At 42.1% G+C, this 11,139-nt stretch overlaps 2 protein-coding genes across 2 annotated transcripts in view; both read left to right on the top strand.

The window, feature by feature from the left end:
- The first annotated feature begins 805 nt into the window (after window positions 1–805).
- On the top strand, window positions 806–3,480 carry LOC127008433 (uncharacterized). The gene is made up of 3 exons (XM_050880584.1): window positions 806–895; window positions 2,253–2,495; window positions 2,643–3,480. Exons 2-3 carry the CDS (start codon window positions 2,492–2,494, stop codon window positions 3,005–3,007), a joined length of 369 nt encoding a protein of 122 aa, XP_050736541.1. The 5' UTR covers window positions 806–895; window positions 2,253–2,491; the 3' UTR covers window positions 3,008–3,480.
- Window positions 3,481–8,724: 5,244 nt separating this feature from the next.
- Window positions 8,725–11,139, top strand: part of LOC127008055 (kinesin-like protein KIF21A) — a 145,068-nt gene continuing 142,653 nt past the window's right edge. The window contains 1 exon segment of the mRNA XM_050879585.1: window positions 8,725–8,921. Coding sequence (XP_050735542.1) covers window positions 8,887–8,921 — 35 coding nt within the window. The 5' untranslated portion in view covers window positions 8,725–8,886.

Below are 11,139 nucleotides of genomic sequence, written 5' to 3'. Positions count from 1 at the left end.
AGCACAAACTTCACAAGACCACCACTTTCATTCAATTACACTTCCACAACCACCAACACCCACAGCTCCGAAACTAACAACCAATTCTACATCCACCATAGCCAGTGACCACCTCCACAATACCACCAACCTGAGCATTGAAAAAGAGAAAAGGTTGGGCTAAATAATAAGGTATAGAAACCAGCATCTGAACCCGCCATGATCTGACAAGCCAGGCTTAATATGATAATTAGAGGCAATCAAGGAATCCTCAATGTGGCGCAAGCAGTCTGCGCCTCCTCAGTGTGGGTCGTGGCTGCCTGGCAAGGGAGGATGAAGATGTTGGCACTCTTCCTGATAAGCTTCCTCTGCCGTGAGTCTTTGTGGATATATTTTTTCTCTTCCCCTTTATATCTATCATATGTTTGTATATGCATTATACATTATGTGTCTGTGTGTATCATTTATACACTGTGTTCATGAGTACATACCAGCTTTGTATTGTGAGGTTATATATCCTATATATTTATTGTGTACTTATGTAGCCTATACTTGTTACATACACTGCATGTAAATAGTATCTGTTAATTCTGTTTTTCACTGCAATGAATGGAAATGATAGTAGTTGTATGTGAGTGATTCCTGCATTTCAGTCTCTCTCTCTCTCTCTCTCTCTCTCTCTCTCTCTCTCTCTCTCTCTCTCTCTCTCTCTCACCACCAAGTCTGGACCATGGGGTCTGTGTGGTCTGATTTTCTATGTAAATCTATGTAAATCTCTCTCTCTCTTTCTCTCACACACACACACACACAGCAGGAGGAGGACTAGCTCAGGGGGCACATGCCTCAGGAGTGCTGTTTAACATCCCGACCTTAGACCTGAGCCCCGCAGAAACACAAACATCGAAGGGACTTCTAGGTGGGTCTGAGGGTAATTACGATAGAGCATGAATGTTCTATAATTTTAATTCCTAAAAAGACTTGAGGTTAGACATTAATTAATTAAAGATTTGAGACGCAAGCCCTGAAAGCCTAGCCCACATAACCCCAGTGCCAGTTCCACCAGATTGTATGAATACACAGCATTGTTTCTCTTCCCATGTAGTAGCTTACCTGTGTTGTAGGATGTCCATAATGATGGAAGTATCCTCTGTGTGATCACTATAAATTCAATCATTTTTCTTCCGTACTTTTAAAGAGTTTAGTTTAATGTAATTTTTTCACTATAGCAGTGAATATATACTTGAAAAGGACACTGAGAGGATTTTAGCTGGATATGATGCTGCCATATTGCTTTGAGCATGGAGGATTTCCTGTTATCTCGCTGGAATGGAGGGGGTTGTGGGGGTTGAATATTAGCTGGGAGGGTTAAGGAGAAGCTCATGGAGGGCGAGGAGGAGGTTGTAGGGGTCTAGGAGGAAGTAGTGGAGGTGGTTTAGGAGGTTGTTGGGGTAACATGTCTGAAGCAAGATAGTGACAAAAAGTAGGTTCATTAGCAGATATTGTTATTACATGGGCGTCGCCTCCCTGTACTGACGGTAATAATTTACCTTGCATGTTATTTTATGGCCAACACCGATGTAACGATATTAGCCAATAAACTCGACTTTCGTTGCCTTCTTGCTTAAGGTCCATCAAGTCCACAACCTCCTTAGTCACCACCACCACCTCCTTCACCTCCATTACTTCCTCCTCGTCCTCCCAAGCCTCTTCCTCAACTTTGAGAACCTTCTTGACCTTGTCCTCCACAGCCTTATGAATCCCCACAACCTCCTTTTCAACATTCAGAACCTTTTCAATCCCCACAACCTCCTCTTCAACTGTCACCCCTTTCTCTTCGACCTTCGCAACCACGCCCTCAATGAGCACCGCATCTCCTTCTGCTCCTTGACCTCCTCAATTTTAGCGACATCACAGAATCCTCTTCGCCCGAAGCAATATAATGTCAAGAACTAATAGATCTAGTACGGGAAACATTCGGTTTGACCCCGACAGGTTCACGTCTCCATCACGTACTATAGCTACTGTTATAAACGGCCACGCGATCACCACCGGTGAAAGTCTCTGGGTCAAAGCCCCAGTGTTTCAAGATCCTAAATACGCGAGGGATAAATGAGGTGGCGAAGTTATGCCTGAGTGGTGTAGAAGGGTGGAATGAAGTGAAGAAAGACAGGCAGTCTGGTGGAAAAATGTGTAAGGGCAATATCTATTGTAAAAAAGACTGAAAAACTTGATTAACGGGTGCCTCTACACACACACACGCACACACACACCAGCATTCCCGCCCCAGTCTCCAACTCCAACATCATCGTGTCCCGCGGAGGGCGTGACGACCCTCAGCCACCCTGACCGCTGTGAGGCTTTCTACGAATGTGTTGAGGGCGTGCGGGAGTTGAAGGAGTGTCCCGCAGGGCTGCACTACAACCCCGTCCTTGTCAACACCGCTGCGGCCGACCCATGTGATCGGCCCTCTAACCTGCAGTTCGCTAGACAGATTCAGTGCTCTCTTCAGTGCATGGGTGAGTGGCGAGGGTTTGGTTTGACGATGCTGTGAGTGCTGATTTGCGTTGAAATATGTCCCTTATCTTAGTTTGGATCGTCGATGAAACTGTCTGTATTTTTACCCTTGATATCTGGATCACACACACACACACACACACACGCAGAACGCCTGCCTCCCTCCACCACCCCTGCAGCACCGGCAGCACCACCCCCGGAGTGCCTCGGGAGATTCCCGCACCACCTCCCTAACGAAGGCGACAACTCGTGCCGCGGCTTCTTTGAGTGTCGCGACGGTTTGGCTTTGTACCGCCGTTGCCCTGACGAGCTGATGTACAACGCCCACGCTGCACCCGCCCACTTCCCTTGCGACTACCCCGAGAATGTCTCCTGCGGTACCCCTGCCCCCCAGCTGACACAGACGCAGATGCACCCATGGATGTACCCTCCTCCGGCACGGCGCCAGCAGTACAGGTCAAGAGACGACCCCACAGTGTTCAACTTTTACTCGTATGTGACCCACCACTGGTAGGCCCGCCACGGCGCCACCGTCCTGAGCCGCCCCAGATTGGCATACGCGTCAGCAGCATGGTGCCCACTCCCCACGAAGGAAGAAATATGTAAACAAGATCAGGAGAATGCGAAGTAGCAACCGGGATGGTCATAGATTATACAAACAAAGAATTGCCTCCAAATCTTAAATTTTAAGTTGGTAATGAAAACAGTCACCTTAATTAATTAATATTCTGAGGCACTTGATTTTATGCTTTCAATCAGCGTTGCTAGAAAAGGGGAGGCTGTTACCATAGACTTTTATATATGTAACCCTTAAATTGATTGGTATGAATTTAAAATTTAGCACTTGTTAGACCTTATTGAAGAGCTTATAAATGGATATTGATATTTCTTAAGTAGCAAATTCATAATCAAAAAGTCAATCAGGTCTTAAAATTTTGTAGAAAGAAGTGATATACAGCAGAATTTGTAAAATGAAGTTATTATATGATCTCCCTAAGAAAAGTCCATTGATTTTAATTTATTCCACTTTTTTTTTTTTTTGAGAGAGAGAGAGAGAGAGAGAGAGAGAGAGAGAGAGAGAGCATTCGCCACCTACTGCCTCTTGGGATGCCGAGGAGGTGGCGGTTGTGTTGGAGTGAACGTCTGTCTCGTCGCCCTGCTAATCAACGTATTCTACACTCTTGTTGTGGCTTCATTATAATAGTTAAACGAGACCATAGACAAATATTATATTGGATCTAAACGTTTAAATCAGTATCATCAGCTGCTTCTACTTTGATTCTTGGTATCAAATTTCATTGACTTTCTTGTATGTAAGTTTTTTTTTAACTTTTCATGGATTAGAGAGTCTATTTTGGGAGGTTATGCTTTCTCTTCTCTTTAGTTTCTGCTTCATTCCCTTTCTAAATATCATCCATAATGTTATTTCACTTTTAGTTTTTTTTTTATGGATTAGAGCTTCTAATTTCTCTGGGTGCAAACTTTTACTTCTTCGAATTTGTGTTTCCTTTCCTTTCGATAGGGTTTAATATTCTTTTACTTCTTCTAACTCTTCATAAATTAGAGCTTTCATTTCCTGTGGTATTCATTTCCGTTAAATCTGTACTTCATTCTCTTACCATCGGAATCTTACGCTTCTTCACGTTCAAAAAGCCTTTTCAAATTATCACTAGTCTCATAAAACTACCCATGGATATACCTACAACCTCTACGAAAGCCTTGTCAAATGTGAGTGTGTAAGCCCCGGAAGATTTGAGAATATGGGCCTTAAAGGTATAAACTAAACAAGATCTGATCCCTCAAATTTCAGCACCTTGACTTCCTGGCCACGCCGGTAATACGAAAGCCTTTGGTAGTGGTCTCATGCACACCTCGATCTGTTCCTTCCGCCCAGCATTGTATATTCATGGACACACACCCTCACCCTCCCCGCTGCGCCCTGGCTGGTCGTATGTGTGTGCAATGCAATACCTCTGTCCTTCCAACACCCTCTTATCCACCCTCTCTATACCTAGTTCTCTGTATCCCCTTTCAGCGCCCTTGATCCACACACACACACACACACACACACACACACACACACACACACACACAGTATCTCTCACTCACCATCCTCATCTGCACTCATTATTGCATTCAACTCCATATCTTCCTATTCCTGTTATTCCTTCTCCCTTTCACTCACTCCCCCGCCTATTCACCCTTTCAGCTTCCTCCTTCTTCCTCTCACACCTTCACCCCCTCTTCTAACACCTCCACTGAACTCATTACACTCTAGTTCACCGCTCTCAAATCCTCACACTCGCCCTTTCACTCACACCTACATACGTACCCAGCATATGTGGTGATAGTGTGTGCTGATAAATGTTGCCCCGATGATCAACTTACTTATTTTTTTTTACTTAAAGCTCATGATTATTAGTCCCTTAACTCTTCTTATCGTAAAAATGTCTTCTTTCCTCTCTGCCTCGATGACCGAATGAAAGAGTGAGGGAGTGGATGAGTGACTCTTACCTTATTTTATCTCCCTTATTTCCTCTTAAGCTTCGGAAAAGGTTTAAATTCAGCTTTCTCGCTCAGGGGAAAGTGTGTATGGTGCTGTGAATGTGTGAGGCTCCTACTGCTTATAAGGTCTTAAGCTGTATCTTGTTTAGCTTATACCTTTAAGGCCCATTTTCTCAAACATTTCGGGGCTTACACACCCACACTTGACAAGGCTTTCGTAGAGGTTGTAGGTATATCCATGGGTAAGGAGCCTAATGATAGTTTGACAAGGCTTTCGTAAAGGTTGTAGGTATATCCATGGGTAAGGAGCCTAGTGATAGTTTGACAAGGCTTCTGCACCATGAATGTGAAGGAGCACTCATAAGAATCCGAGCAAGCTCCTTTGTGGCCTTTGAAAATACTTGTTGTAAGAGCCGAAAACGTCTGATAATAGTTCCTTAGTAAATACGGCACTGCATACACGCCCCATGACACTACACTACACATCAGTCCTGTACCATTACACACTTCACACACTTTTTTTTATATATACACCAGAGAAAGCAGTCGAGGGCAAAAGAAAAAAAAAACGAAAAAAAGAAACACTACCTCTATTGACTCTGCCCCTAATGTTTCTATCGCATTTCTCCTCCTCCGCCATGACGATCAAGGTCTTCGCTTCCTTATCCGGGGCTAGAACGTATCTCTAATTCTACTCTAGTCGCTCTCAAACCATTTCACACCATACTAGACATTTGTGCCGCTTCGCTTGGCTACGCACACACACACACACACACACACACACACACACACATATTTCCTTCACTTTCTCAACATCCTTCGCATTCCTTTACTTTGCATTCCTTTCCTCCCACGATCTTCTAACATTGCTTAAACTTGCAGCCTCGAACAATCCATCACTCTCAGACACATGTTCGTTCTTTTTCTTCCCTTTCTTTCCCGTATCTTGCATCTCCTGGGAACTTCTTATTCATATTTCCTTCATTATATTTCGTTCCCTGTAGTGGTTGTTGCAATAGCCTGATTTATCGCTTTCTTTCACTCCATCGATACCAACACATGTGATTTCTTTCCTATGTCCTTTATTCTCCTCCATACGTCATCGAATTTCCTTTACCTTCCTTTTATAATCGTCCTTTCATCCTTTGCTTTCTTCTATACCATTATTAATTTTCTCACTCCTACGATATCAAAACTATTAACTCGACGTAAATACAGGTTTAATTTCTTTTCTTTGTTCTATAATATCCTTCACGTTATCAAATACCCCTTATCTTCCTCCTTTATTGTCATTTTATCACTTGCTTTGTTCTGTATCATTATTAAGTTTTCTTTCACATCTACGTTATCAACACTATCAGACTATTGACGCATAGGTTGAATTTCTTTCTTTGTCCTTTATTTTCCTTCACATGTCATCAAATATTTTTTACCTTCCTTCATAACAGTCCTTCAATCCTTTACTTTCCCTTTACCATAATCAACTTCATTATCTCTCACGCTCGCATGCGCTCAGGGATATAATAGATTCTTTTACTGTGACGTTAGCCTACTTTCTCTAATAAATATCCTACGTATTGTTTTGTTGGTTCCTTTCACACCTTAACTCTTTCACCTTCCTCTAATTATCCTTTTCGCCCTTCAGTAAGCATCCCTTTCATACGACACTATACTTTGATCATGTTACCTTTTATCATTCTATTTCTTGGTCATCACATTATTTTCTTCGTGTTCATTATTTCTACGCTCTCATTATCAAACATTGCCTTTTTTTCGATTTTCATTGCTAGCTCTACAGTGTTCTGAATTTCCCGAAGATTCATTCACTCTGGTCTTTCTGTTTTGTTCATCCTTTTCTTTCCTTTAAGTTATTACCTTATTACTTCACATTTTTCTCTATTTCACGTCTCAAAAAATACTCTGTTTACTTTTTTTTCACCACTACGAAATTCTTCACTTCCCTAAAAAGCATACAGTCACTCTAATCCTTCTATTTTACTTTGTCCATCTATTTCCCCTATATTATCTTTCTCATAACATCACTATATAGTTCATTGTCTTTCGCTGATTGCTCTACGGCATCCTACGCTTCCCTAAAAACTTCCTACACTCCCTCTAGCTCTCCCTTGTTGTATATTTATTTTCCCCTACTTTATCATTCTATCACCTTACTTCTTGTTCTTTCACTGAGAGCTCTACGGTAACTTACCCTTCCCACAAACTTCCGACACTCACTCTAGTTCTTTCACATTGTCTTTATTTTTCCCCTACATATTTATTCTGAAACTATTACTGTACTTCCTTACTTCTTTTCTTTCACTGTTATCTCTATTACTTTACTTATATTTCTTTCTATGATAGCTCTACGGTAACTTACACCCTCCAAAAACTTCCTACACGTTGTCTATCTCTTCCATCTTGTGTCTCTTCTTTCCTCAGCTTTCCCTTCGACCTCGTATCCTTCGACTATATCTTGACTCAACAAAACGCCCTTATCGATACCCTAAAGTGACTTACGGTATACTACATCTATTTAGGCGTCTCATTAATCTTCCAGACACTTTTTTTTTTTAACCCTTCTGCGTTCCTTTAAGTCCTTAACACGATGCTTCAGCTCCTTATGCACTCCTACACGCCGGCTGAGGAACAACTATCTATACAACATTTAGGACCTTTGTAACGTTCGCCTACACTCCCTCCTACACACACACACACACACACACACACACACACACACACACTATCTCTCTCTCTCTCTCTCTCTCTCTCTCTCTCTCTCTCTCTCTCTCTCTCTCTCTCTTGAGCTAGGTAGTGAAAGTCTGCCGTGAGCTGGATTGACAATAGCCATCCTTTCCTATCCTGCCTTCCCCCACGCACGCCAATGGACACTCCCTCCCCTGAGTATGCCAATGTGTTGCTAAAATCGAAGTGGTGTTATTTATTTCACTGTCTCGATCGTTGCGCCTTTGGAAACAGAAGCAAATATGAGTGAGGGAAAGAAAGAGGGAGATAGAGAGAGAGGGAGAAGGAAAGTATCGCTCATCTCGCATTTGGGAACAGAAGCAAGTGTGAGAGAGAGGGGGAGAGGGAGAGAGGGAGAAGGGAAACATGAAATAGACTGCTGGTTGTGTTATTACTATCATTTTTTCCTTTCTCTCGTCGTTCGTGGTGTCATTTTCATTGGTCTGCTTGTTTTCATGCTTTCTTCATTATTGTTTTCGTGGGTGTGCCTTTTTCTTGCGTGTGTTCATGATTCTTTTCTCCCTCTCGTAATGTTGAATTTCACAGGAGCGTCATGGGCGACACTTGGCAGCTTTCACTTTTAAATGACCACGCATAGCAGGAGCGCAGGAGGAGGTGTAATAGTAGCAGTAGTAGCAGTAGCAGTTATAGTAGTGGTAGTTATAGTGGTAATGGTAGTAGTTGGTCAGTTGCCTTGATGGAGAGAAAAAAAGGGGTGGGAGAATAGAATGCTTAAAGAGGATACAAATAAAGATATGTGTCTTTTGGTGGAGCAGAAGTAGTAGCAGTAGCAGTAACAGCTTCAGTCACTTGGTAAGCTGCCTTCATAGAGAGAACAGAAGAGATAGAGAGAACAGAAAGCTTAAAGAGGATGCAAATAAAGGTGATATGTGTCGTTTGCTGGAGTTTGTGTTAAGCGAGTGGATGGCGACGTGTGGCAGCTTTTACTTTTAAATGACCACACATTCAAACTAGCGGAGGCAGTCAGCTGTTGGCCCGGGCGGAGGGAGGATGTACGTCAGTCCGCCTCTGTGCCCTAGTGTTGTGACGAGCTGTACCTTGACATCCCCAGTTCGAATCCCCCGCACGTGCTAAGGAAGGGATTGCGTGTACCTCGTGTTAGTTATTGATGGTCCAGCCGCCGCCATGGGGGACGAGTCTAGCGTGCGTGTGGCCATCAGGTGAGTGGCGGGGTCTCTTTCGTCTTGCTAATAACGCTGTAATGTTATTTTTTGTGTGTGCCCTTTCTCTTATTTTTTTTCTTTTTCCTTAACCTTTTCTCTTTTTCGTTAACTATTTCTCTTTTTCTCCGTCTCTTTATTTTTTTCTGTTTTTCTCTTTTCCTCTCTCTCGTCTTGGTAATAACGCTGTAATGTTATTTATTTGTGCTCTTTCTCTTATTTTTTCTCTTTTTCCGTTACCTTTCTTCATTCCTTTGTAATGTTTTTTTTTTTTTTTTAGTTTGTATGTGTGTACGTGCGTGTGTGTGTTCGTTCACCTTCCTACGCATACACAGTGAAGTGAATGTCATGTGTGTATGTATGCGTGTGAGTCTGTGTGTATGTGTGTGTGTGTGTGTGTGTGTGTGTGTGTGTGTGTGTGTGTGTGTGTGTTCGTTCAAACGTGGGGGAAGTAACGTGGAAGGTTTAAAGGGGAGTTTCAGTTGAACGACCATGTGTGTGTGTGTGTGTGTGTGTGTGTGTGTACTATTACTATCAAAGTGGTCACGTGACGTATTCCTATCTCTTTATCAGGGGTTCATTGTTGATACTTCACAACTACGATTTACTTGTGATTCTAAGAAAGTATTGTGCGTGGGTGTTGCTGATGGTGGTGGTGGGAGTGGAGTCAGTGGAGGTGCAGTAGGGGTAGGAAGGAAGGGGGGAGGAGGGGGGTTAAGGAGTACGTTTGCGTTTAACAATACTATCCTCTCTTCCTCCTCCTCTGCTCCTCCTACTCCTGCTCCTCCTCCACGCCACTCCCTCATCACATCCCCTCACCAGCACCATCACCATCATCACCATTACAAACACGGGTGAAGAGGAAGTTCATGATCAGTCTAACTTCCTATCGTGGCTGTGCATGATACTTCTGCTTTGAATATAATGAAGAAGAGAAAATAAGAGAAAAGAAACAGTTGAAAAAGATGAAGAGAGGAGAAAAACGAGAAGGGGGATGATGAACAGGAGAATCAATAAAAAGATGGAGAAAGGTGAAAACGAGATGTATAGTAAACAGGTTGAAAAGAAAGAAAATAAAATAAGACAAGCAGACATGACAAAGGAGGAAGTAGGCTACAACAAAAATCAGAGAAAAGAAACAATGGAGAGATGAAGAGAAACGGGAAAAAGGAGGGGAAAGAAGGAAATGAAAGGAAAATAAGACAGGTGGACATGACAAAGGAGGAATTTGGCTAGAACATACAAATTTTAGTTACATATATTTGAGTTTCCCCTTTGATTGCTCGGCCCAAGATAGTTTTTCCGTTTGGTCAAGCAGATTTTGAGGTTCCGGTTATTCTTATGTAGATACCATATTTAATGTTCTAATGTATGTTTACTTATCTAGATTTTGTTTGTTTTTTGTTTTGTTTTCTCTTTTTTTTTTTTTTTTTTTTTTTTGCTCACGTGGTGCTAATGTGTATTTCGTTAAAGCTGTTTTGTTGTGTATTTTTCCTGGCATGTTGGCAGCCCTGTTACTGGCCAATCAGCTGACTCTATTGACAAACACCGCCTCTCTTTGACTCTTTCTCTCTCGCTGCTCTTCCCCATTCTTCTCTTGTCCTGATGTTCTTCTCTCCCTCCTCTCTTCTGTACTCCTCTCCCTCCTCTCTTCTGTTCTCTTCTTTCCTTCTACTTCCCTTCTTTGTATTTGTGTTTACTATCTTGTCTGTCTTTTTCCCGTGTCTCTTTGTCGTTTCTTTGTCTCTCACATGTTCTAAAGTAGGTAGCCTAGTAAGTCCTGTCATTCCTCTCCCTCTTCTTTTTTCCTCTATTCCTTCACTTTTTTCTACTTCCTCTCTTTGTGTTCATGTTTATTATCATGTCTTCTCTCTTTTCCTCGCTTCTTTCTTGTTAGATGTTTCTTTGTTTCTGTTTCTCAATGTTTTAAACTTCTAAAGTAATGATATTCCTCTCTCCCTTTCCTCTTTTCCTTCTCTTCCTTCCTCTCTTAGAACTCATGTTTATTTTACTGTCTTCTTTCCTTTCTTCGTGTCTTTCTTTATTAGTCATTTCATTGTTTCTTGTTCTCAGTATTTTTGCCTTCCGCCTTTGTAATGTCTGCTTGTCTTGTTTTCCTTTTCTTTTCCTTCTTTCCACATGTTTACTATCTAATTTTTACTCCGTTCTTTATCTTCCTCTTTCCTTTGTTGCTTCTTTCCTTGAATTCCTAAAATTT

This window comes from Eriocheir sinensis, chromosome 37 (assembly GCF_024679095.1).
Source record: "Eriocheir sinensis breed Jianghai 21 chromosome 37, ASM2467909v1, whole genome shotgun sequence".
Taxonomy (NCBI): domain Eukaryota; kingdom Metazoa; phylum Arthropoda; class Malacostraca; order Decapoda; family Varunidae; genus Eriocheir; species Eriocheir sinensis.
This window is presented reverse-complemented; position numbering and strand designations above follow the sequence as displayed.